We start from the raw sequence: 27,486 nt of genomic DNA, 5'->3' as shown, positions 1-27,486 counted from the left end.
AAAAAGAGCAACCAAGATAATAACGTGTAGTCTGAACCATCATTGCTTGAGTCATTGCTATGTCAGTAAGGACTGGCTCAGGGTTTTCTTCCACTGCGTTGCTGTAGTTACTGTCCACAGAGTAACACAGCTGTCTGCTCAGTCTGTGATCATAGTGTGCTTGATTTTCCAGATGTATCTTCAGTTTATCACCTCCTAGAGCAAAACAGTCATCTGGTCCCTGGAGTCCCTAGTGTCTCATCTGCAGTCTTGACTGAGAGTTCTTATCAGACTGGGGATCAGCTCAGTGGTAGAGTGTTTGTCTAGTACATATAAGGCCCCCAGTTCAACCCTCAGTCCTGCAGTGGCAGGTTGTAGCTGTGTGCCAGCAAGGTGGCTCAGTGAGTAAAGATGACTCAGGATGACCTGAGTTGAAGCCCCAAATCTACATGGTGGAAGGAAGAACAGACTCCATCAGACACTCTCTGCCTTCTACATGTGCACTTGGGCACTCATAAAATACAACAAAGACATTTTTAAAAAAAAGTTCACTTAAGACAAACTGTTGTTCATTCCCTGAGCTCTGCTGTCTCCTCGCTGCTTCAATAGTGAAATTCAGGGTCTCAGGACTGGCTGCCCTGCATCCGTCCACCAACCCAGTCTTACCCGCTGCGTGAAGATCCTCCTGAGTCCTGCTTTTCCTGCTAACCCCTTCTTGATCTCACAACTGTGTTCTACTGAGGTCTCCTTTGTGCTATAACTGACTCTGCTCTAATTTAATTCTGTAAATGCCTCCTGTCCATAACAATGCTCTCTGCCCCATTTCTCCTTCTTAAAATTTATTTATTTGTATTTTATGTACATTGTGTTTTGACTACATATATGTCTGTGCGAGGGAGTCAGATCTCCTAGAACTGAGGTTACAGACAGTTGTGAGCTGCCATGTAGTTGCTGGGAATTAGACTCGGGTCCTCTGGAAGAATAGCCAGTGCTCTTAACCATTGAGCCACTTCTCCAGCCCCATCCCTATCCCATTTCTACTGGGTAGCAACCAGTATATTGCCTTGGGGGTAAGCAGAATTTCCTCATGTTGACTGAAAGAAAGAACGTTTTTCAATTGATTCAAAAAGAGAAAAAAAAAAAACATGAACACAAATAAGCCATTGAATGTACCACTTGAAAAGTGTGAAAAATACCTCTGAATTTATTAAGTACAGTATAATACAAAGTTATAGTAATGAAGTAAAAATTAAAATAGATTAATATATAAATATACTAGTGTTACTTCATCAATTATTAAAATCATACAGTTCTTCCAACCATCTATAAAGTTTATAAAGAAAAAGACATTTACACTGTATACAAAGGAATATAAGGAGTGTGAAGGGATGGAATATTTCAAGGGTTTTATGAGGCTATGATCTGACCAGCCAACCCGTCCTTCTCTTGGAGGCCCTGCTGGGCCCTGTGTAACTATAAAAACACATTCTTTTCCCCCGTGCAAACTTTCCCTCCTGAAAGATCAAGTTGTATTTTACTGTTGAGACATGATCTTGCGGTTCAGTGTACAACATAGTGGACCAGGAGGGTGGACTTTAGTCTACCTCTTTTTAAAATCCGAAAGTTATAGGAAGGTTGGCATTTTCCCATCATCTCATCTGACAGAATTTATTCTAAAGTCAGACCTTCGTCCTTAAAACTTACACATTGTGAAGTACCTGTCACAGTTTGCTCCTATAGACTCCCCTTCCCTCTGCCGAGTGGCAGCTCATGAGGATGATTGTGTAAAGAACGCTTGGCCTTTTAGGTGTATCTTCTGTAGAAGAAGAGGAGGAAGGCAGGTCCTCCCCTGGATTTAAGGAGCTGGGCTTTCCTTGTCATTGCTTCATGTTGTCCTGAATCCAGTCTAGGTAGTTAGTAACCTTTGTGTATATCCCAGGCACATCCTTCTGCCCACAGCCGAGGCCCCAGCTGATGATGCCCATCAACGTCATCTGTTTATTGACCATGCACACCAGAGGGCCTCCCGAATCACCCTGTGGAACAGCATAGGTTAGTGGTTTGTGCGCATGACAGGATATTTGGAAGATTTGTATTGCTATTTGTACTTTGATGATTGTAGCCCTTAAAGTACTTGGTTCAGAGAGGGAGACTTGAGGCTCAGTTATCCTGATGGCATAGATTAGGCTGTATATTAATGAATTCTGATAAAACAGCATTTAAGAATCTGGCATGGTGACACATGCCTTTAAGTACAGCATTCAAAAGGCAAAAGGGAGATGGATTTCTTTGAGTTCAAGGCCAACCTGGTCTACATATAGAGTTCCGTGTTACTGAGGGCCACACAGTGAGTGAGGCCCTGTCTCAAAAAGCCAATAGATAAATAAAAATCCACTAAAACCCCTCCAAACACAGACTTAAGATAGCTAACTGTTAGCTGTGGGGAGCAGACAGAAGGCGGCTATCATCCTTGCAGCCATCTTGAGCCATATACCCTGACAAGAGACTTGATTACAATAGCCTACAACAGCTGAGCACACTCTGATAACATCTTGTTTTAGATACCCAGGATTTTCCCTTGGGTGTGTGAGACTTAAAGGCGTGACTTAAAGGTGTGATTTAGAGGTAAGACCTAAGGGCCTGACTTAAAGGCGTGATTTAAAGGTGTGGCTTAGAAGTGAGACATATAAAAGGCGAGAGGCAGACAGAAGAAATTATTAGACATTAGACACTTGTACTCAAGACAGGCACTTGGAAGAGAACTAGGAAAGAGACTAGCAAGGACTTGAGACTTATTACAGCTGGAATTGGGATTAGGACTTGAGACTTGGTACTAGGAACTAGGGACTTGGAGACAAGAGAAACTGAAGAATAAACGGGATTGAATCACACTCTGTCTGGTCTCCATTTTTCAAGCCCATCCTCACTCTCTCTCTTGCTGAACCCCGACCCCTGGGCTGGAGCAGCTTGGGGCAGTGCGGGCTCTAACAATTTAGCCCCTGAGGCTTTTGGCAGTGCGGGTTCCAACACTGATAGAGCGGTCCGAGACATTTTGGCCCCCAAGCATGGGGTAGAGCAACTCTCAACAGTTAGCATTCAAAACACAAAAACAAAAACTGTTCAAGCTTTATAGTCTGATAGTGGGTGCCATGGTAAGTACACACCACTAACCCTAACATCTAGGAGGGTGAGACAGGTAGATCTGTATGAATTTGAGGCCAGCTTCTTCTACACAGAGTTTTGGGCCAGCGTGTGTGTGTGTGTGTGTGTGTGTGTGTGTGTGTGTGTGTGTGTGTGTACTGTGCTACTTGTAAGTTGTATGGCCTCTGGTTCATTTCTCCTAATTGGGTGGTTACTCTCTGAGTCTTAATGTCAGTAGTTTCTCTGTGCATGCATCCCAGAACCTTATTAAGGAGGAAATGTAAGTACCGCGTCCAGCAGACTCAGCATTGAGAACCTAAAATGCTTTCTTTCCCAGGCTGAAGCTGGACTTTTTCCCCACATTCTATCTATATCATGAGTCCTGGAGAGGGATGCCTTTCCTCATCCTATGTAGCAGTGTCACATGCCCCAACACCTTCAGAAGTCAAGGATTAATTATGTTGCTTTACCTACCACTTCAATAGGGCTTACAGGAAATCCTGTGCTAGGTGGAGTTTCCTGTCCACAGACTGGGAAAATTTCCTGCACTTCAGATTTCTTAGACTTGAGGTGTTTTGGTCTTTATCATTTTCTTCTCTGAAGCTTCAATTTTGAATCCCAGCATTACACCCTTTCCTGTGCAACCCCCTGTCTCCCCCTAAGGGCACAGAGGATCCAGACTGCTGGGGCACTGTATTTACCTGGCATGCATCGTGGACCTCTTGGTTGCCCCCACTTCGGGTGTCTCCAGCACACAGCATGTTGTTCGTGATGGTTTTATTGAACAGATGCTGCGAGGTGCAGCGGTTGGACGGGTACAGTCTGACATGAGCCTCCTTCAGCCGGTCAGAGAAGAAAGGAGATGCTGGAAGAGAACATTTAGATCTTAGGTCTAAATGTTGTTTTCAAGCATTTTGGGAAGAGGAAGCCAAACTTCCTGGTAACAGTTAACACAAATCAGTTCGGTCCTCTGTGACTTTACCCTGTTTTACTGTTGGAACCTCCAACAGTTCTCTAGGGTGAGATCATGCTGGTCAGTGCCACCGACAGTTTGCTAGAGAGTTATCTGTCGTGAGGAATGTCCTGTATACCAGATGCTTGGTAGCCTCTGTCTGCTAATCAAAGGTCACACATGTGACATCGTGGCCACAACGACTCCAGACACTGCCAAATGTGGCCTACACAGTGAGGTCTCCCCAAGTGACATCCATCCATTTTATTGTGCATTGCAGAATTTATTCCTTATAATTTAATCAGGGAGCTAGTTCTGTTTCCGTTTGGCAATGAGGAAACCGAGGCTTAAAAACAAAGTGCGTTAGCACGATCCGAGGATCCACAGCTGTGGTCTTGGGATGCTGAGATAGGACTGCAAGTCTGAAGCCACTCTAGGAAACAGCATGAGACCTCCCTCCATAAAATACAAATACACATCTGGCTTGGATCATCTCTCCTTCAAAGGCCAGTGTGTTGAAGGCTTGGTCCTAGACCTTGATGCTCTTTGGAGATGGCAGAGTTTTAGGAAGTGGCTCTGGGAGAAGGAAGTTAAGCCTTTGGAAGAGATGTTAAGACCCAGGCTCTCCCTTTGCTTGCATGTTCCTACAAAATGAACTGCTCCATTGCTGTGGGCTCCTCCTATCATGTGCTCCTCCTGTGATGTGCTGTCCTGCCTCCTGTGGTGTGTTGTCCTCCCTATGATGTGACGTTCTCCCCCCATGATGTGCTGTCCTCCTTCTTATGATGTGCTGTTTTGCTACAGGCTCACAGACTGGGCCAACTGACCATAATTTGAAACTTCCAAAACTATGAGCATGAACAAAGCTTTCCTGTCTTTAGGTTGATTTGTCTCATATTTGTTGACATTGTTGGAAAGCTGAGTGAAACATCCAGGGTCCCACAGCTAAGCCAGATGCATGTCTGGGATTTGAACTTGAAGTGATTATTTAAAACGGCCACTGCCAAGCCGACTGTCTAGGCTGCAGCATCTCTGTCTAGATCAGACGCCATGTTCCGAGGCCATGAGGCCACATGCACGCTGCAGCTAGAAACAGCCAGCCAGAGAACCAGCCCTGCCACCCACGAGATGCCAGTGCAGGAGATGGCTCTGCCAATCTTCCATGCTGTCTCTGCAAGGCTAGGCATTGCCCAGACTATCCCACCAACCACACAGGCTTGGTACAGATGAGACTCTAATGCTTAGATTATCCAAAGGCTTATACATTTGGTAATGATCAATAACAAGATGCCCACTCAATCAGAGGTGTAACCCAATACCCAACCTAGATATACCAACTACCTTTGACTGCTACAGACAAGTGAACATCAGCCTCCATGTCCACCTCTCTCATTCTCCGACCCTCTCCTAGCTCTTCCTCTTCCTTTTCCTCCTCTTCCCTTACTCCTCCTCTTCCTCTCCTTACTCCTCCCACCTTAGCTCTTCCTACATGAACTCAGACTGTGCAACTTTATTGTCTAAGAACAAACACCCATGACCCTCTTTTCCCCCGCCCCACTGGACTGTAATGCTCCTCAGAACATTTCCCTGTCCCAACATACCGTGCCCTGCACAGTGTCCCTGTACCTCAAAGTAGCTTCTCATCATATAACAGGCAGAGTCCTCGCCTGCATTCTTCTGTGTCATGCCAGAATTAGGACCAGAACATTTTATGACCACATTCCCTTCACCAGCCTGACTACCACGTAACAGACAAGGATGGGACCAAGACTTCCAGCCACTTACATGCCTCATGCTTGCCGTAGCCAGAAAGTTCACACTCTGTCCAGTCAGGGAGCTGTAGGCTGGGGTCAGGGAGGCAGGCAGTGCCGACAGAACTGCTCTCCTGGGCACACTGCTTGGAATCTGACCTCAACTGGAGTAATGCTGAGAGCAAGAGAGGAGAAGGGTGTGTCGGTGGCATTAGGGGAGGAAAGGGGAGGGGACCGGGCGGGGCGAGGGAGAAGGGTGTGTGAGAATAATATCACTTTACCGATGTCATTGTCGTAAGTGTCGTCATCAAATTCCTTATGGACTATGTATTTTTCAATCTCAAATGTCTGCTCCTCTTCTCCGGGGACCACTCTGTATGTTCTGCCCAAGACCACTTTAAGGTGATGGGGAGGAAACCTGGTGGAAAAACAGCATTAGGATGATTTATCATTTTTTTTTTTTTACATTGTTGTTTACTGCTGTGGGTTACTCCCATGGGCTGACTCCAAGCCTTGGACACTAGGAAAGACATACCTCTCTAGAAAGCAGTGGGCCGCAGACAGCACCCAGCAGGGACTGATCAGCACCCCTCCACACAGGAATCTCTCTCCGGGAGACCTCTTGTTCTTGGCAAAGATGGCAGCCTGCCAAGGGTGTGAGGTGATGTCTGTGAAGAGTCCTCCTTTAATTCGAAACTGAGGCTGTTTGTATTGCCTCAGGCCACAGGTGGCTAGAGGGGAAAGAATGGAGACGGGAGGGTTCAGGCCTGCTGTGAGGAGTCAAGGGTGGAGAGAATCCACCATAGTTTTTATTCTGTCAGAACCCTGAATTTTTATAGACAACAACCCTTCAACATGCTGATATAGAATGATTTAACGGTCTCGATGACGGTGACAGCTGCAGCAGCTTTCCTTTGTTGAATACAGGGACATACAGTAGCATACATGTGTCTGTCTCTCCTTCCCAATTCTGAGTTGCAGGAAGGCAGGAAAACTTTCCTTGAAAGTTACCATGACATTGGGATTAGACTCCCAAAGCAGGGGCCTTTCTTTGCCCATTCCTCTCCAGTCTTGCCCACAGCAGCTTCTTGGCTTAAGATATAATATAACCTTGCAGATTTCCTCCTGAGAAGCCCTTTCTTTTCCATCTCAGCCTGATCCATCCTTCAAGGCCGAGTCAAGCCCCACTGCCTCACAAGGCACAGAACTTGGCAGGCCACATGACTTCTGAGGCCAGTTCTGAATAAATGGACACTGAAGTCTCCCTGTCACCAGGCTACCGGGGAAATGGAACAACTATAGTCTAAGGATCCACAGCATGAGACCTCTTACTCTTCATGGCTGCCAGGAGCATCACCACCTTCAACAGAGGTAGCCAGAGAGAGAAGTTGGAGCCTATTGCATTAGAAGAGGAATGGATGTGTTGGCCTTCCTTTCTGTCCCTCTCTTTTCCCTCACAGATCTCACAGGTGTGGCTGCCGCCCCCTAGCTGTGGTCAAGAAAACCTCCCTATCCCTGAAAGGCCTGGCCCTCCTGCAGGTCCAGAGGTTATAGATCAGTGGTGGTCACAGGAGGTGGAAGAGAAAATAGTGAAGTGAGTCTGGGAAGCGGGGAGTGGTGTAGTGGCCCTTACAGCACGGGGACATGTCACAGTATTCCCATGTCAGCTTTCCTGCCTTCATCACATGGCACCAAGGTCTGGCATCCCCATCTGGATTCCTGTAGAAGAAGAGTTTGAGGTTTTTAGTCACAGCACGGAATCCGGATAGAAGGAGGCTGGGTAGCCCCATGGCAGAGCCAAGAAGCCAAGGGCAGGGATCCCAAACTCAGTTTGGCTGTAGCAGGCCCACCATGGGGGAAGATAACTCCTTTACCTCAGTCTGTTCTATCAGTGTCGGGAAGAAATGAAAGCTACTCTATAGAAAGATTGTCACAATGACATGGAAGTGCCATGTGGGGAAAGAACGGGAGTCTTGTTTGCAAAATGTATGTATCTTAGGCTGGGGAGATGGCTCATAAAGGGCCTGCTGCATTAGCATGAGGGCCTGAGTCTCGATCTCCAGAACTCAACAGAAGAAGCCAGGAGAACTGGGTATGGTGGAGCAGACCATTAATCTCCGTGCTCAAGAGAGAAAGGCAGGAGGGTCTCTGCCAACATAGTAAGTTCCAGGCGAGCCAGAGCTATATAGTGAGACCTTGTCTGAAAAAATAAAAATCAGGCATAGCAACCTGCTTCTGTAAGCCCAGTGGGGAAAGGGGCCGGGGTCTCTGGGGTGGAGAGCAGGTCTTTGAAGGTCACTGGCCAACCTGCTCTAATAAATTAGCTTCAGGTTCAGGAAGAGACTGTCTCAAAAAATAAAGGTAAAGAAAACCTCAGGTCTACAAACACACACACACACACACACACACACACATATATCCCTCCATGCATGTGCATATACACACTATCAAATATACACATACACCATTCTACTCCTACTGAAAAAAAAATAACGAAACCCTTGTATCTTAGAAAACTAATATATCTGTCTAGATAATGTCCACCATCTTTCATACAATGCATTACACTGAATCTTTTTCCTTCCTAGTATCCCAGGCCTCTCTGCTGGGATCTGACTCCCTTAGACCCTGGGCTACGTACCGGCAATAATTGTGTCTGCCCAGGCCAAGTGCCTGGGAGTTGGTCCTCCAAGCTGTGTAACTCTTGCCTATGAGGACCATGGAGCTCCAGGGGAGGCAGGAGGCCTTGGATGTGGTGAAGCTGTGCGTGCCACGGTAAGTTACACCTTTTCCAACATAGCAGTCTTCATTTTTTCCTGAACAAAAAAATATTTCTCAAGTTTAAACCAAAGTGGTTAAATGTTGATGGAGCAAGTCACAGGGTTTCGGCAGGAAAGGGATGCTGGGATGTACTGTGAAGGCATTAGAGGAGTTACAACAACAGTCCACGCGGTCAGAACCAGGGTGCTGCAATGGGGCCATGCTACCAGCATGCCTTTCTCAGCTTGACTCTGCCAACCCTACCCACTTCCATCCAACTGCCCCATCCTGCCCTTGATGCTCTCTGTATAAAACTTGACCATGTTTGTTAGTTAAAAAGAATCTGTAAAGTTATCTTGATTCTTGACCCCTAATGTTGACCAGATGAGGAAGGGGTCAACAGTAGAGAAACCATCACTGGTACTGGAAACCTAGCCAGCTACCCAGGGCTACTGAAGTCATGGGTCTTGGAGGAGTGCCTACAACTGCTACTTTACTAAACCAGCATAATCCCTAAGTACACTCTAAATATTTGTCTTATACCCAGACATAAGTGTAGTCCTGAACCCCTCTCCCCAAGGAAACGTCTCTTCAGAACAGATGGAAATCATTAGAGAGAGAAAACCACAGTGAATCAAAACGCAGAGCCGTAGAGACCAGCCTCAGTGGATACAAACACCGCACCTAAGGCTCAGGAATCATTTTGGAAGAGGGGTTGGAAGACTGTAAGAGCCAGAGACTCGGGAGCTTGCTTATGAGAAAGCGTCTCGTGAGAATGTCAGAAACTATGGCCATAAAGTCTCACCTACGTGACTGCCTACGCACGAGGTGAACAAGACGAGAACAATACACATGCCAAAGCAGAAGGGGGAAGCCCGCTAGGTCTCAACCCTGCACAAAGAACTACTGGCAAATCCGGAATGCGCAGAGCGGAGAAGCAGTCTTTCCCAGGGAAGAGCACGCCAGTTGGTTATCTAGTACTGAACTGTTAGCCCTGAAAACACATAGTGCATAATGACTAACATTATACAGACCAAGAAGGCTACATTTAGGAATACACACACATACATATCTATATGAATACATAGGAATGTGTACATATATATGTATGTGTGTGTGTATGTATATATATATGTGTGTGTATACATATATGTGTGTGTATATATATTATATATATTGTATATACATACATATATATATATACAATATATATAATATATATATACATATACAATATATATATATTGTGTATATATAATATATATACGATATATATTATTGTATATATATATAATATATATACACACACATATATACATATAAATGCTTGTAACAACAATTAATGAAAAAAGAGGCCATGAAAAAATTTTAAAAGCAATAAGGATGGTTTGGAGAGAGAAAAATAATGTAATTATAATCTCAGAAAACAAAGGAAATAATATTTAAAAACCCAAAAGAACTAGAAGCCATGGGTTCTGCCTCATTCTCTGCTTTATAGAAGAGGCTATTGATGAGAAATGGGGAGTGAGCGCAAGGTTAAACTAGCACTAGGTGAGAAGCCTGGTTGAGGGTTTGAGCCTCTGATGCTCTGCACTCTGCAGCTGCAATGGCTTCTTTCTTCCTTGGGCATGAAAGGACTACTAAGGGGAATTAGATCTATACTCTCAGATGCTTCTCCCGTGGAGATACTACAGGAGAAGGTGGTAGGGTAGCTGACACTCACTGTGGTGGTTTGAACATGCTTGGCCCACGGGAAGTGGCACTATATTAGAGGTAAGGCTTCGTTGGAATAGGTGTGGCCTTGTTGGGCTCCTTGTGCTCAAGCTCCGCCCAGTGCAGATAAGACCCTCCTCCTGGCTGCCTTTGGATCCAGATGTATTCTCCAGCACCATGCATGCCTGGATGCTGCCATGCTTCCCGCCTCTGAACTGTAACTGCCCCCATCAAATTAAACGTTGTCCTTTGTCATTAAGAGTTGCCTTGGTCTTGGCATCTCTTCACAGCAATAAAACCCAAACTAAGATACTCACCCTTAGGGCAAGCTGGCGTGCTGCAGAACTCCGTGGTATACTTCCCTGACTTAAAGACATAGCACCAGGGCTTCGAGTCTCGGTCTGGGTTCCTGAAAAATCAGCCCGGGAACATGAGTGAGGGCTGAACAGGAAGCCTCCCCTCCTGGCAAGAGGGCTTGGCATGCTTTGGGGGATAGAGTTAGTTTATCGTGGGCTGAACACTGTGGAAATATGGCTTCATTATGCTTTTTGTTTGGGGGATTAAACAGGGTATAAGGAAGTGTGTATGTGTGCCAAGTTGACAAGAATATACAGTAAGTGCCTATGTGTCAACACGGCTGTAATTAAACAGTGATCCGGGCACTGCTATAAAGGTGTTTTGTTAACTGTAGTTATCATCCACAGTCATTTGAGTTTAAGTAAATTATCCCAGACAAGGAGGGTACACTTCTCTAATCAGTTTAAGGTCTAAAAGCATCAAGACAGAAATGGCAATTCCTGCCTGCGTTCCCAGCCTGCTGGTCTACCCAAGATTATAGATTCAAATGTCTACACAGGGATATGAACTGATGCTTTCAAATCAACTTCTGTCTACCTACCTCCCATCTACCATCTATGAGTCAATCTATCAATCATCAATATATGAATGCATTGATATGTCTATTTATCTATGTATGTATTCATATGTGTGCATCTATCTTCTCTACCCATCTACAAATGTATGCATGCATGCACATAATGCATATACATATCTTCATAGCTATCTACCCATCTACCTATCTAGAATACCTGAGTGATTGGCCAGGTCTTCCCTGAATGTAATACTGTTTCTCATCAGAGACTCCCCACCCTGTGAAAGACATTTTTTTTACCTGCAGTAATTGTGATTCCCAAGGCCCAGCTTGATGGCATTTGGCCTCCTTGCATTGTAGGGCTTCAGGGACAGAACACTGCTATTCCAGTTGATGCACTCAGCCCCACTTTCTGCTGTGCTCCACGTGCCTCTGTAGGTGATGCCCTTGTCCTCAAAGCATGTTACTCTGGTATCTGATTGACAGAAGGACACCAAAAAGTTCTCAAGGGATCCTCTGCCTTGCCTCCGCATGGTGGAGCAGGCTGCTGCCAAAGCTGCCGGTGCTCAAAGTGAGCTGGGCGGACATGGTCACTAAAAATACTGCAGCCAAGCCAGACTCTGGATTGTCACTTCAGGCTCTGAGCACTGGGCCCAACTGTGTCATCCTCTAAATGACATCCCCTTCCTGGGGCCTTGCCCTCCAGTGTGTGCTTCCTTTCCTTTTCTGGTCCATTTGAGAGGCAGAATTTCAGAATGTCTCTTACACCCAGCCATCAAGGCACTCACCTATGTCGCAGCGTTTCCCAACAAATCCGTCAGGGCACTGGCAGACAAAGTCAGAGAAATACAGGGCCTGCTGACACGTACCCCCATTGAAGCATCTTGGTTCAGTACAACCTGTGAAGTGTAAACAAGGAAATCCCTAACTACTTTCAAAGCAGCTCCATGCATATAAAAGTTAAAAGTGTCAAAGTGTTTTATATGTCAGCCTCCATTTCACAGTCCACAGCCTAAGTCACCCTCCCAGGACTCCCCCTCCTGTCAACTACAAAGCATACATAGTATATTCTACTTCACATATGTGATTGGGCACTGAGACTGGGTGAAGTGAAGCCACCCTTGCCCTGCCTCAGCTTTCTGGAATGCTTTCACATGTTTGCCTGGGCAGATCAGACACAAAACACGCTGGAGATCTGAACAGGCTAGGAACCTCAAAGGATGGGTTTGGGCCCTGAGCCTGAGCTCAAGTGCAAGGCCTTTGTGAGAAGCTGGTACATACTTCGGACAGGCACCGAGTGGCACTGTATCAGGCCGCTGTTGCACCGGCAGTATTCCACCCGACTGCTTCTGAGCATGGGTCGGAGCCAGGACTGGTGCTGCTGGTAAGTTGTCTGCGTTTGCTCATCTCTGCAGGTCACTGCAATGCAAAGCAGGTTTGCAAATGAGAGGAAGGAGTCACCACTCCTGGCTCTGCTGGCAGCATGCTGCAAACCCTCTGTGCCTCTGGACTCTGTGGTGAGCTCAACAGTGGGCATTGTGGTGAGGTCTAAGGCCTGTAGTGAACGGTACTGATGTGGGGGCTATTTCTTGTCATCATTTCTTACAAAATACATTACGATGCCCAATTATTTATAATCTGGGATTATATCATATATAGTATATTAGATACCATGGGTAACCTGGAAATGATTTAAAGTATACAGGAAGGTGGGCTTTGTACAAACACCATGTCATTTTATAAAAGAGATTTAAGCATCAGTGGATTTTGGTACCCAGGAGGCTCTAGAACCAACCCCCAACAGAAACAGATGGGGGTGACTGTGATCTGTTGTGTCTTTCTTAGGAATATGATACTGATAGTAAAAACTTACAATTTTTCACCAGAACTCTTTGTTGTTATTATCTTCCTGGGTGAACTTTAGTTTTGAGATAATTTGCCTATGAAAATACATTCATATAAAATAATAGTCTATTTCCCACTTTAATCAGTAAAAAATAAAGCCGGTTGATGGTGGTGCATGCCTTTAATCCCAACACTCAGGAGGCAGAGGCAGGTAGATCTCTGAACTTGAGGCCAGCTTGCTCTACCGAGAAAGTTCCAAAACAGCTAGGAATATACAGAGAAACCCTGTCTAGAAAAAAACCAAACCAAACCAAACAAACAAAAATCTGTCCAAAATACACCTCTCTGTACAACTGCCTACCAGAATTTCTGATCTAAAAGAGTATTTCCATACAGAAAAAGACACACTTTGGGCTAAAATTAAGAAAACTGGCACTTAAATCTGTCAGAAAACATGCTACTTTCATTAGTATTTTTTCATGTAACAAAAATATAACAGGCATTCAGTCACTGCTTTCCTAGAAGAGTTTTGGCATAGCACACGCGGTACGGAAAGCAGAGTGGGAGCAGGCACGCCTGCCTCCGTTTTCTCTGTCTACTTTGTCAGGCTCTTGTCTGGCCCTGCTGAGGTGTTATTCACTTAGGGTCCACCCCAAACCAGTGATACCAGGGGATTCTATTCCTCTTCAAATTGAAGAGACAAAGATTAGAGCAACTGAGCCAAGTCCTGCTCCAGACTCCAAAAGCTGCCTAAAGGTCTCCAATAATCTTCCTAAGGCTGCAATCACCTTTGATTTCAGTAACAGCAGAGCCTTGCAGGGCAGATAAACCCCACCCCAGTGAGAGAGCCTGGCAATCTACAATGGGGATTCTAGGCCTAGATGGGGGACAGCATCTCTTGGGAGCCAGGCTTTCCTCTCAGGCTAAGTCTTGACCAGAGTTGCTTAACTCTGCAAACCACTCACCGATACTCCGGTTCCTTCTCTACCAAAAACTAAAGCTCCTGTGGGTACCACAAGAGACAGGCTTGGGACATCAAACCTCTTTACTTGTTCTTCAGGGTTTCGAGAATTCCAAAGCTAAGCCTGGTGGTGCATGTCTGTAACCTTAACACCTCAGGAGTCTGAGACAGGAGGACTGCTGAGTTTGAGGCCTGTCTCAGCTACATGGTGAGTCCCGGTTCAGACTAGGCTATATATAATAAGACTCTATCTTCAAAATCAAACAAAAAGATACCATAAAAATTTTAAATTAAACAGAAAAAAAAAAAAAAAAAGACAAAAAGGCCTGGTACCTCCTCATCTCCACAAAAGAATAAAGAATGGGGAAGGAAAGGAAGAGGGAGGGAGAGAGGAAGAAGGGGGGAGGGAAGGAGAGAGATGAAGGGAGTCAGAGACAGAAACAGAGAAGCTATGCATTCCCAGGTTCTGCTGGGGGTTCTTTGGTGGCCTTTGGGGAGGGTGGGAGGGTGGGAGGGAGGGAGGAAGAAGGGAGGGGAGAGGATAATATGGAGACAGAAGAGACAGGGTGACCAAGGAAGGGGAGGAGAAAGAGGAGAGAGGGGGAGAGGGGGGAGGGGGGAGAGGGGGGAAGGGGGGAGAGGGGGGAGGGGGGAGAGGGGAGAGGGGGGAGAGGGGGAGAGGGGGGGAGGGGGGAGAGGGGGAGAGGGGGAGAGGGGGAGAGGGGGAGAGGGGGAGAGGGGGAGAGGGGGAGAGGGGGAGAGGGGGAGAGGGGGGGAGAGTAGCAGAAATTGAACAGATTCTAGTGAGAGCTCAGCCCAGGAACACCTGGGTCACTGGCTGTAGGTAAATTACCTACCTTTTTTAGGACTGTTTTCTCCTCATCTCTTGTTTTCTCCTCATCTCTTGTTTTCTCCTCATCTCTTGTTTTCTCCTCATCTCTTGTTTTCTCCTCATCTCTTGTTTTCTCCTCATCTCTTGTTTTCTCCTCATCTCTTGTTTTCTCCTCATCTCTTGTTTTCTCCTCATCTCTTGTTTTCTCCTCATCTCTTGTTTTCTCCTCATCTCTTGTTTTCTCCTCATCTCTTGTTTTCTCCTCATCTCTTGTTTTCTCCTCATCTCTTGTTTTCTCCTCATCTCTTGTTTTCTCCTCATCTCTTGTTTTCTCCTCATCTCTTGTTTTCTCCTCATCTCTTGTTTTCTCCTCATCTCTTGTTTTCTCCTCATCTCTTGTTTTCTCCTCATCTCTTGTTTTCTCCTCATCTCTTGTTTTCTCCTCATCTCTTGTTTTCTCCTCATCTCTGTTTTCTCCTCATCTCTGTTTTCTCCTCATCTCTGTTTTCTCCTCATCTCTGTTTTCTCCTCATCTCTGTTTTCTCCTCATCTCTGTTTTCTCCTCATCTCTGTTTTCTCCTCATCTCTGTTTTCTCCTCATCTCTGTTTTCTCCTCATCTCTGTTTTCTCCTCATCTCTGTTTCCTCCTCATCTCTGTTTTCTCCTCATCTCTGTATCAAAGACTGAGCCATATGGAGACAGTATCTGAACGTGCCCCAGACTGGCCTTGAATTCATGATCCTCCTGCCTCAGCCTCCCAAGTGGGATTACAGACACGCTCCATCCCCATCCAGCCATAGGTCACACAGTCTGGTTATTGTCCCCTGGGTGGCCACAGCTGACCAAGAAATACTGATTAAGCAGGCATTTTCACAGAAGCACTGAAGATCTCACAAGGATCCTGCAAACCATGCTAGGTGAAAGATCCATTTCCTGACAGTCAAAAGCGTTATGAGGCCTGGGCCTGCCTCCCTTCACTACTCACCTCTGTAGGACCGGGCTCCTCTTCTGAACCTCCTGTGTACTCCCTGCAAAGAGAGCAGAAAGGAGGAACGGTCAGCAAGAGCTGGGAAAGACCATCCAGTGTCTTTCAACCAGGGGCCGCCTAAGGAGATATAGAATCACCTTTCTTACCTTTTTGTCAAATACCTGCTCTTCCTACACCCCTGATGCCCATCCCTGCCCCTGAAGAACTTCTTGCACAATAGAAAATGCTTCCTATTCATGTTGTCTAGTGTGGCAGACACTAATGCCATGTGACCACAGACTGCCTAAAATGTAGCCAGTGTGACTGATAAACTGGAATTCCAATTTGATTTCATTCATTTTAAATTTAAGTATTGGCACATGGCTAGTGGAGTCAGGTAAAGCTTCAGATCCTGGAGTCCTCCAGGAAGGGAGATCCTCCGTTCTCTAAAATTCCTGGGCTGGAGTGTTGCATACTCTAACCCCTTAACCCTTAACCTCTAACCCTTAACCTCTAACCCTTAACCTCTAACCCTTAACCTCTAAATCTTAAGTCCTAAGTCCTAAGTCCTAAGTCCTAAACTCTAAACCCTAAACCCTAACCAAGTTCCAGGTGCACTCCCTACAGCTCAGGTAAGCTTGGCCATATATCGTGCTCTGTGTTGGGGTGAGGTTTTGAAAAGTGGGTGCAGCTTCTGTCCCCACCAGCTAACCTGCTTCAGTGGCTCATAATGCCTGTCCTTTTTTAGCATCCTATGGGTAAATCCAAATGCATTCCCCACCATGGGCTGTGCAGGCTCTTTTTCACTGAGCTTCACCCTAGCCCTGGATTCTTTGAAGCCTATGTCAACAAAGTCTCAAACTTGTGACCTTCCTGCCTTGGCCTCCTGGTTGGTGGGAATGCACACGTGCACTACCACACTCACGCACAGACATTTTCACAAAATGGCTCCAAAGCAGATGTCAAAGGCAGGGAGGGGCACAGCTTTAAGAATGGCTTTAAGCCAGAGGCACGGCCAGATTCTACTTCTGGGACTCAAATCCTTAGTATCCTACCACAGGGGAGTGTGTGCTGTGTGTCTGACCACTCCCTGGAACTTGTCCCACCCCGAGGTGTTTGAGAGCAACACCTGGTTACACCACCGTCATCTGCCTCACCGATGGGGTGAGGCAGGGAGGTGGACCCACCTGGTCAGGCAATGTGAAAGCCACTCCACAAAGCAGCAGTACACACAACAGCTCTCTCTTCATCTTGCTCCTCGTTTCTTCCGTGTCCCTTAAGTTTTGGAAGACAAATAGAAGCAATGAAGCACGTGATGTGAGTGGGCAGAGGATCTTAGGACATCCAGGGCTGTCACTTTATTTTGGGTGACAGCATTGGGTTGCAGCATTGACTCCTACAGACACTGTCTGGAAGATTTCACACACATCTGTGTCTGTCTGTCTGTCTGTCTAAAGGTAGAGATAGAAATAGAGATCCACGTGTGTGTGTGTGTGTGTGTGTGTGTGTGTGTGTGTGTGGTGTATAACAGCATCACATTTACCACCTTAGGCACTAAATCTTCAGCTCAGTGGTATTCAACATGTACCAACCATGAGTATAAACTCATCTCACCATCCCACGCATTTTCATTTTCTCGTCATTTCATGCATTTTGATTGCAGTGAATTCAAATCCCTTAGCCATTAAAGAATGGCTTTTTGTTCTCCTGACCCCTGGCCACCGCCATCCTTTTTGCGTCTGTGACTTTGACTATTTGCATGTATTGTAGATGTGGAATCAGACAGTGTCTGTCCCTTTTACACACCTTTGTAGGTGTAAGCCAGTTAGAGCGATATCCTGAAGGGTCAAACACACTGTAGAATTCTTGCCCTTTAGAGGCTGAACAATGGCCCATTGTCTGCAGAGACCACATTTTGCTTGTCTAGTAATCTGCTGATAGATAGTGGTTGCTGTAAGTAGCTCTTCCGAGAGATTCCTGTGGACTGCAGAGTGGGAGTCATCTCTGATGCTTCTTGGGCACTCAGGTGCCTGGACCTGACTTCCTGAGAAGAAACCCCTGTCCAAGGCTGAGCTAGAAGTCACAGTATTGTCCTCTCTGACTCCTTCAGAAGTAATTGTAGGGATTCTATTCCTGACACATCATGGTGCCTGGTCAGCTGCTTCATGTGCCCCAGCCTTGGTGACTGTAATAGATAACGCTGCTTCTGAGGCATGACCTCCTTCTCCCATTGAAGGGAAGGTTCCCTCCATGTTGGCCCCAGTTCCCTCTGGAATATCTGTCTTTTTAAATGTAGACTCACAGATCTGGTGAAGAGCAGATCTGCAGACACTGTCTGATCACTGAACTCACATTTCCCTTGACCCCCAATCCAATTTCCACTTGCCTTCCCAGTGATTTCTGTTTTCGGTCTGAAAGTAGGTTAGCTGGCTTGGTTCTTTTGTGGTCTGGCAAGTCCTCTCACTCCCCATCCACAACATCAAAGCAGGCCTTTCCTTTCCCTGACTCATTTCCCCTTCAGTCACAACAACTCTGATTCCCACCGCTTAGGGTCCCCAAACCCACTGGCTCAGAAGTTACCAGGATCTATCTCTGCCTGCAGCTGGCTCTGGCTTCTCTGAGTTTTGAGAGTGCCCCCCCCCCCCCCCCAGTTCCCTTCAGCTTCAAGATGAAAACAGAAAGGGAGTGGTGTGGGGGAGCTGAGCTGGGAGACTACTAACTTCTGGGTTCATCTGGGGCTGCTGGGAGGGAGACCAGAGCTACAGGGAGTCAGTCGGTAGGGCTGTCAGGCACAAAGGGCAGAGCAAAAGTGGTCCAATAGGAAAGTGCACGCTGGGGTGATGGTGATAGGCAGAGCAGGAAATACAACCACTATGGTGGGAACAAAGAGCCTCAGAGAAAGAGTACAGAGCCCCAAGGGAGGGAACACAAAGCTGTGGGGGAGAGAGTGGGGGTGCTGGGGAAAGGAACAAAGTAGTTCTGTGAGAAAGTACAGGTCATGGGCTCACAAGCAGTCCTGCCCTGCTGGACTGTCCTCCATGATCACCCCCCATGGCAGGGGATGGAAGGGCTCCCAGGATCTTTGGTCTTTCGGACCTGCCCTTAGAAGGATGGACTGGAGCCTGTGGAAGCCTTTCTTCATTGGTGGGCCATCTGGGCTTGCACCTGCCTGCCTTTGGCAATCCCAGAAGGAAGCAAGTGGTGATGGAGGCCAGCCAGCCAGGCACAGGGAATCTTTTTGTGGCTAACTTCTCCTTTCTCAGCTTTCTTTTAACTTTTCCCTTTCCCAGGTTCCCCAGCATTCCACTTAAATTCACCCTTAATTCTACGTCCGTAGGATTAAGTTCAGATGTAGGTGTAGCTCTCCCCTGGTTTTCTTGTCTTCATTACCTGGTCAGATGTGATTCAGAGACTCACCCCGTCTTCTTTTTCAAACCAGTCAGCCCATTCAGGGGCGTTTTCTGAGTCTTTGTTCTAGACACCTACTAAGTTACTGGGGTTGTTTTTGTGCCTCCAAGATAGGATCTTGCTATGAAGCCAGTTTGGTCTTGATGACAGGGAAATTAGTCCAACCCTGTTTCAGCCCCTGGAATGCTCGGTTTCTTGGTTACTTTTCTATTGCTGTAAAGAGACACTGTGCCAAGTCCAAGACAACTTATAAAAGGAAAGCATTTAACTGGGGGGTTGCTTACAGTTTCAGAGACTGAGTCAGTCCATGGCTGCCATGTTAGAGGGCATGGCAGTCAGTAGGCTTAGCTCTAGAGAAGTAGCTGAAAAGAGACCTTACTGAGAATAGTGTGGGATTTTTAAACCTCAAAGTCCACCCCAAAGCATTCAAACCACTACACTGGGATAACAGGAATTTCCCACCATGCCCTGCTAGATGTCAGTTAAATGCAGAGCAAAAAGTACATCACCGGTACATGCATACACCCTCGTTGTCCCAAGATCTATCAGCTGCATTGCATCATGGGAGGCTCCTTCTCACAGGAGGGACAGGAGCTCAGGTGCTAAGGATTTGTCACCTATCTCCATCTGGACTTTTGATGGCTGGGCCCTGAGCCAGTGACGATGAGTTGCACATAAGCAACAAGTAACTGCCTTGTTTCCCCACTCCATGGAGACAATCATAGCAAGCTGTTGGATGGGCCCCATGACAGAAGAGGATGACAGAGAAATTAGTCACATGCAAGACGAAAACCAGTGCAGTTCCAAAGGAGGAGAAAGAGAGGGAGGGAAATCTTGTTTGGGTTTGTGGGAGATGTGGTTGGAAAGGTCACGGGCAACGCCGGGACCAAAAATAAAGTGAGCAGCAGAAGTATGGATCTAAACTGGAGGCCCACAGAGTAGGGATTTGACTCTGTAGACCCTGAGAACTCACCAGGGGTATTCATGGGTGCTCGTGGGGAGACCAGCATTGGGTCTAAGGACTGCATCTGAGCCTGGCTTTAAGATACAAATAGGTTAGTTACCCCCCTCGTCTGCAAATGAGGTGGGGTGGGGAAGGGAAGAAGATAGCAAGCTTGCTATAACTGGCTCTCCTTGGAGAAAGACTTTCCAAGAACATGGGCCATTCTGAGAGAGCAGGGATTGTATCAGAAGCATGACACCTGGGGCCATGGCACTTGATGGAAGCCAGGCAGTAACTGCATGGTTCTGGATCGGACAAAGCTACTGGAATAGTAATAAGCTGACTGATAGAAAGCTTTGAAAAAGGCAGGTGATGTGTCCTCGGGGCCCTTGCACGACCTTGTCCTCTTTACATTCCTCTCAAAACCATTTTCCCCCAACAAAGTCTGCGCTCGGGATGGAATGTAATAACTCGTTCACAGAAAGGAAAGGTGATTGAGTAACGAGTCTGAGAGAGAAAATGAACTCCCAGCAAAGCAAACTCAAGTGGCTAGACTCTTGGAGTCCTCCTCCGAGCTAGCTCTCCAGGCATGCCTGTAAACGCATACAGTGCTTTTATTCACACGCTAGCCATCGCTCCCTTTATAGTATATGGGAACGTGATTTGCAATCAAGGATGTATATGCATGTGCAATTATATACATTGGTTGTGTGCCTGCTATGCTGTTGTTTATTAGATGTTGACAGAGGGACTTGAACTTTGAACTTGAACAAGGGAGCCAACAAGTTATAAGAGGCCAGAGCCTGACCGGGAAAGGCCACTTGGGAACCCATCCTGTTGTTGTCAAGTTTTGTACCGTGTACTAGATTGTACTGCTTGCATCTTTGCCAAGGACACTCGGGGTTCTTATTGCTTTGCTGAAAGTTCCATGGAGATCAGAGTTGGAGAGTCAGGAACCATAACCCTAAAATAACACATGGCCTTGAAGCCACAACTTCACTCACACTCAACCACCACAGCCCAGAAAGCCAACCAACTAGGAAAGAAGCCTCCCAAACCCCTGTGCCATCACAGACATGTGTCTGGAACAGCTTAAGAGGTAAGGTGAGTTGTTTTAGTAGGAACTGGGCCTGGGAAAGGGCAGGAAGTTCCTACAGCTGCTCACCTTTGGGCCCAGCTTGGTGGGACACACCTGGGACCCTGGCACTGCTTAGAAGCAGAGGGAAAAGGACCACAACAAATTCGGGGTTAACCTGGACTATTAAAGTTCAGCCACACAGAGTGCCTCCAAAGAAAGGAGAATCAGCTTGCCTTTCCCTGTCCAAGCAGAGACAGCCCCGCCCCCCCACCCCCTTCCCCTCATCCCCCCCATCCCTTCCCCCCCTTCTGACAGTTCAGCCTATGGGTTCTTTTACTGGGAGTGAAGGTACTTTAAAGAACCATGCTGAGCAAGCTAGGCTCCTCTGTCGACCTACATTCCTAGCTCTTAGTTTATTTTCTTTCTGTGGCCTTATTGTTTGATTCTGTTGTTTTGTTTTAGACAGGATCTCCCTCCATAGCCCAGGCTGGCTTAGAACTTGCTGTACCCTTCAGGCTGATCTTGAACTTTTGATCTTCCCATGTTTGTTTGCCGAGCGCTGGTGTTGCAGCCATGCGCCACCACACCCAGACAAACTGTTTTCAAGATCTCCCATCATATAAGAAACCCTCGGGCTAAGGAGATGGCACTTGTCCTCAAGTCTGAAGCCCCGAGTTCAATCCCAGAGACCCACATGGTGGAGAAGAGAGTCAGCTCTTGCCAGCTGTCCTCTAATCCCAAGTGTGTGGTTTCCAAAAGCAATTAATTCTTCTCAAAAAAGTAACTTTTCATAAGTCAAATGCTTGTTTTCTCCTTTCCATTTTGAACAGAGTTCTTTACAACAAGGAGAGAAGTTTTCTTTCCTAGCTTCCTCCCTCCCTTCCTTCCTTTTTCCTCCCTCTTTCCCTCTCCCTCCTTCCTTCCTTTTCCCCTCACCCATCTGTCTCTGATTTTGTTTATTTGTTTGTTTTTGGATACAAAGGTCTCGTGTAGCATAGACTAGCCTTAAATTTGCTATGTAACTGAAGTAGCTGAGGCTAACCCTGAACTTCTGAACCTTCCAGACCCCATCTCTCAGGTGCCTGGAAAAGTCTGCTTCTTAATATACGATGACCAGTTATAAGGGAGTGGAAGATGAATTGAATCCACTCCTCTCTGTTGCCCCACCCATCAGAGGAGGTATAGCACTTTTAGCATGTAGGCACGATTTGTGTCTAAGCCACATGGGATTATCCTGCAACAACCACCATGCTCCTTGTTGACTCTCCTGCTCTGCCTCCTACTGGGTGATCTAGTTGTTTGGAAGAAGTAAGCAAGCATTGGTTGTGGGTTTAGGAAGTGCATCTTGTATCCTCTTGGGATAAAAATCAAAGAAACTTGATTTAGTGACCTCATATCCTTCTGGAAAAAAAAGGGGGGGGGAGGAAGCAAACTCAGCCAGTCAGTGCCATGAAATGCTGCTCACTCTGAGGAGTCTAAACAAAGGGAATCTAGTATCCATCCGATTTTCTCAGCTCTTCCTGCTCCCCAAACACCACCCTCTCCAGGTGCAATGAATTAACAAGGAAATAATTTGGCAATTCCTCAGCCTGTCTTGGATGTTCACACTCTTGAATCAGGAGGTCAGCATCTGAAGTTGGTCACTATGTTGTTCTGTGAATGTATCTGAATTTCACCAGCCTTTCTGGAAAGAGGTACCACGGAGAGTAGGAGATGTGTGTGTGGATGGAAGCCAGGTATTCGGCAGGGGTCTGAATGCCCATCACTTGCCTGACATTGAGTTTTCAATGCACCTCGTGTTTATTAATTACTTAAGGCAACATATCTCACTTTACTGACGTGAAAAAGCACTCCTTGAGGTGGTAGTTCATGGACGCCTGCCTCCTGAGCTGCCCAAGCTCTCAGCTCTTCCCACTAACTCCCTGCATGCCCCTTGCTTGTGACTTTTTTATTTCTAATTTCTAATACTAGGATTGGACCCAGAGCCTTGCATTTGCTAAGCATGTGCTCAACCGCAGAGTTGCAACTCAGCCCTACCGGTAACATTCTTAAACTGCTGTAAAGAGAGCTGGCACTTCGCAATGCTAGGAACACGACCCTTGAACTCTCGACTTGGACCCCCCCTCGCCCCACAGCCACTTAAAGGTCTGGATGGGCAGTGTTACCTCTCTGAGCCTTAGTTTCCTCCCAATGGGCTAATCCTTTCTATCATGTGTATTTTTTGAAAGCTAAAGAAGCAATAGCTACATATCCCAGAAGCCTGATGCAGGGCAAGTGTGCATTGGGCTTCACCTGAATGCCTTCATCAACAGAACTCAAGTTGTTTGAAGCTACCAAGTTCTCTAGGGTGGGGGTGGAGCCCTCCTGGTCTTCAAGGGTTAATAACAAATCATTTTTTCTAGCTCATAAGACATGATAGAAAATGTCATACTCTTCACCAGGGACAGAGAGCAGTATAAACAGGGGCCACTATTTCCTGAAAGCAGCGTGGTATCTTCTATCCCATCTTTAATCTGTTTTTTTTTTTTCTTAATTTGCCTTTTTCCAGGCCAATTTACACCCCACAGCAGAGCCTCTGAAGCTCTCTGAGAATTTGGAATTAGCAGTTAACACATTAAGCTGCTTCCCTGTGGAATCTTTAAGGTGTAAGCTAACAGGATATTTGCTTCCACAGAATAGACTTTCAGTAGAAAAGTCTACAATGTATGGGACCAGCCTAAAGTCGGCAGTGATCACTACAGAGGCTCAGGGTGGACTCCAGTCTTTTAGGTCAATCCCCAAAGAAAACTCTAGAGAATTCTCTCTGATGGGTGTCAGGAGCACCGAACAGTCAGTCTGTATACCTCAACCAGAGCTGTCAATCACAGGTCACCCCCCCAACCCCCAGGATCGTGGCCAGTGGCTAGGCAAGCATTGCTAAAGTCACCCAGTTCTTTAAGTACTGCATGAGGAACAGCTGGCTTGTGTTTCCTGGGCTGCTGACACAGCTCTCCTGGGCTGGGCCTTCAGACGTGCCAGAGAAATTTGTGATACATGACCAGCAATCTGCTTTGCTTTTCCAGTAAAGGAATTGAGTTCATCTTACCTTGCACTCCTATCTATAAAAGTTTGTCTCCCAGGCATCGTGAAAATAGACAGTTGGGCAGTATTAAAGATGATGGTGTTTAACCAAGGCTTTATGAATCTCTGCCTGGAATTTTCTCCTTTCCTTTCCTTTCCTTTCCTTTCCTTTCCTTTCCTTTCCTTTCCTTTCCAAAACAAGATCTCACTTATCCCAGGCTAGCCTTGAGCTTCTGATCTTCCCCCATCTGCTGAGCACTCGGGATCACAGGTGTTCACTGCCACACCCAGTTTATCCGGTGCTGAGAATCAGGCCTAAAGGCTCCCTGCATGCTACACTCTGCCAACTAAGCTGCAGCCCCAACTCCAGCTCTGACTTCTATAAATCTAGGTCATTAGCACCCAACTGGATTTGAAGGGAGACCCATTACATGGCGGGCTCTAAAGCTGGCCTTCGTTCTTGGTTTTGGTGTTCAGTTGCTTCATGCAGAATTTTCTGCCACTCAGATTAAAAACCAAAGAAACAAAGTAACTATCCTGAGACAATAGATGCGCAGCTGCCAGTACTCAGATTGCATTGTTTCAGCTCAGACCGCAAAAGGCTCCCACTCACAGAGACCTGGTGTCTCAGGGAGGTGTGTGAACTTTACACTGTGAGTGTGGCGTTAAGCCCACGATTGTTGCTGGATAAGCCATGTTTGCAGCCTCCACCTTTAGACTGAAAACAAGCCCATGTGTTTTCACCTTAAAACCCTCACACCAGTCTTTCCTGTCCATGAGCCCTGCAGGCAAGTCTGAGTCACTCTCTGACCTTGGCTGAGCATCCTGCTCTGTGAGCAGTCTTAAGTGTGTGCAGTCTCAGTCCCCAAACCCTTAGCAGAAACATGGATTCTCCTCAGCTCCTCCTGGCTGCATCAAGCATCCTGGGTCTGGGAGGAAGCAGGCCAGCTGCTGTGTCTCTCACAGGAGACTTCCCAAATAATCTGGGGTGTCCTGGAAAGTTCTCTGCCCTAATCCGGCTTGTCTTGGGGTGTGCAGCTAGTACTGCCCCTACCAAGATACAGGCTGGCTCTCCTGAAAACACTTGAGGTGGATTGAGCAGGACGGTCAGAGAGACAATTTACATTTTAGTGTTTCCAGTATCTGGTCTGGGATTGAATATGATTTAACCCTCACTCAGCCTGCCGCTAACCTGAACAGATTTGTTCTGGACAGGCCAGGGTCTGGATCTCCAAGAAAATTCCTAAGTGTGTTTTTCTGTAAGTATATTCGAGTTGTATTTGTGACGTGCTCACAGGACTGTAAACAGCCACCACCATTACGCACTCACTTTTTTTGTTTATGTTGCTGCCCCATTTATATCAGCTGCGGAAGGTCCCTGCATCACTCCAAACTGGCCAGCAAATAAAGCAATGCTGCTGCATTGCTTTGCTCTGAAGCTTGTCCTTAGTTATCTGGGAACGCCGCATACTTTCCTTCCACCTCCCACCCTCCAGCCATCCTCCCGCTGATTCTGAGGTTAAGAAAACAAAGGTCCTGCGGAACACAGAGAGCCCGTAGACTTTCCCCGCTGCAGCATGAAAAAGCAAACGCATCCATGCGTGAGGCGCAAGGGGTGAAATTGACTGGCAAACCGTAGAGAGGATGAGATGAACTCGCGAGAGACCAGAGGTTTTGCATCCTGACTCCCAGCAGTAATGAGAGGTTCCTAAAAATCTCAGCTTCTCTCTGCCAGCCTAGTTAAGCATGCTGTCCAGGCAAATGCGCCTCTTAGTGCCCAGCCTTTTTCCTAATATGTTCCTGAGGTCAGAAGGTAGTTATACAGCTCCCGCCAGGGGCTTCTCAGCTTTGGAAGGCAGCTGAATCTAGTTACTGCCCCGTTAGCGCCGCTCCCATTGTCTGTTGAAAGAACCCGAGTCATTCTTTTTACTTTCTCTGCTTACTGTGCAAGCAAAACTTCTGCAAGAGACACCTCTCTCCCGTTCTCTCCCTCTCACCTCAGCTCACACAGAGTCATTGCAAAGAACCGTCCCTTCTGTGTGGATGATGCTGGCTGGTCCTCTCTCTGCCTGAATTACATACAAGTCTGTGCTTCCATTAAGCATTCCTCACTGGCTCAGTTTGCGCCCCCCCCCCCCCCAAAAGCCTTTAAAGGGACAGAAGAAGAGGAGTCGGCTGTTAGATAAGGGTAGAAATCCAACTTACCGTGAGTGCTTGCTTCTTTCCCACTCCTGCAGGGGCTTCTCCTTGGCGCTGAGCTATTGAGTTCCCGCAGGCTCTGTCTCCCTGAACAGCTCAAGCCAATTTTAAGGGTGAAGGAGGGGTGGGGCCAGAGGTTCTGTGTGGGCGGGGTTTCTCCTATGCTGGTGGGTGCCGGGTGGACTGGGCCACTGAGGAGCCAATGGAGCCGTCGGTGTCTCTAAGGAGGGGGAGGAAGTGCGCGCGGAGGAGCACAGCCAGTCTTGGCTTGGCGCCAGCCTGATTATTCACCGAACTGATGTCATAGAATCACAGGAATTTACTGAGTTGGAGGGGACTTAAAGAATCATCCTGTTTTAAAATCCTGGTCTCAAAGGCCTAAAAGGTACTGTAAGGATCTGTTGCTCTTAAGCTCCTGTCTTGACCATGAGTTTATAGTTCTATACAGCCACGCCCAACTAGGCTAGGGAGGAGAGAGGTCTTCTGGAATTTGAAGCGACTACCCCTCAGGATACGTGGGCAATTGGCCACCAGGCAGATGGGTTGGGAGTGACTGGACAGTAAGCACATGACGACCAGGCTTTTGGTGCTCTCCCTACCTCTGACCTGCTCTCCTAGGCTGAGGTGCTTCTCTGCTGCTTCTCAGCGGAGAGCTCTCAGAGAGTTGAGAAAAGTGGGGGAATGGTCAGGTCTTTCAGCCCCGGCCTCTGAAATTCCATCACAAGCCATCCTTCCTCTAAGCCCCCCAACCCCACCCCGGAGATGGATAATGAAAGCTCCTGAAAACTGCCATTCTGGTGGCCTACACCCTTTCACAACCTACTGAAGCCTCGGCAGTCCCGGGGCACCAGGTGGCCCAAAATCCCCAGTTTAGTGTTCCTCTGCAGCTGTCTGCACATCAAAGGAGCTGGGCGAGTGACCGCTGTGAGTCTCAGCTGGTGTGGAGCCGAGAAGAGGGCTTCTCATTAATCACAGGTGCCCTGAGTTTTGCTAAATGCACACAAACTCCCCCCCACCCCCACCCCC

The 27,486-nt window shown here is 47.0% G+C and overlaps 1 protein-coding gene across 1 annotated transcript; it reads right to left on the bottom strand.

Annotated features, from left to right (window-relative positions):
• Positions 1-1,160: 1,160 nt before the first annotated feature.
• Plat (plasminogen activator, tissue type) lies at positions 1,161-26,611 on the bottom strand. The gene is made up of 14 exons (XM_034520616.2): positions 26,467-26,611; positions 16,960-17,047; positions 15,791-15,833; positions 12,449-12,586; positions 11,956-12,066; positions 11,468-11,642; positions 10,614-10,705; positions 8,465-8,639; positions 7,457-7,542; positions 6,359-6,554; positions 6,105-6,241; positions 5,858-5,998; positions 3,822-3,985; positions 1,161-2,015 (listed from the first exon to the last, which is right to left on the bottom strand). The coding sequence occupies exons 2-14, from the start codon at positions 17,020-17,022 to the stop codon at positions 1,857-1,859; spliced, it is 1,680 nt and encodes a 559-aa protein (XP_034376507.1). The 5' UTR covers positions 17,023-17,047; positions 26,467-26,611; the 3' UTR covers positions 1,161-1,856.
• Positions 26,612-27,486: the final 875 nt, after the last annotated feature.

This window comes from Arvicanthis niloticus, chromosome 16 (assembly GCF_011762505.2).
Source record: "Arvicanthis niloticus isolate mArvNil1 chromosome 16, mArvNil1.pat.X, whole genome shotgun sequence".
In the NCBI taxonomy this organism is placed as follows: Eukaryota; Metazoa; Chordata; class Mammalia; order Rodentia; family Muridae; genus Arvicanthis; species Arvicanthis niloticus.
The sequence above is the reverse complement of the archived record's forward strand: the minus strand, read 5'-3'. Positions and strand labels throughout refer to the sequence as shown.

Bases quoted from the DNA above. Each gene is read 5' to 3' on its own strand.
- Plat (XM_034520616.2), bottom strand. From the start codon at position 17,022: ATGAAGAGAGAGCTGTTGTGTGTACTGCTGCTTTGTGGAGTGGCTTTC. The intron at 12,067-12,448 runs GTATGTACCAGC...TACACTTCACAG, and splicing joins CCACTCGGTGCCTGTCCGAA to GTTGTACTGAACCAAGATGC. The intron at 10,706-11,467 runs GTAAAAAAAATG...CTGATTTTTCAG, and splicing joins GGGAATCACAATTACTGCAG to GAACCCAGACCGAGACTCGA.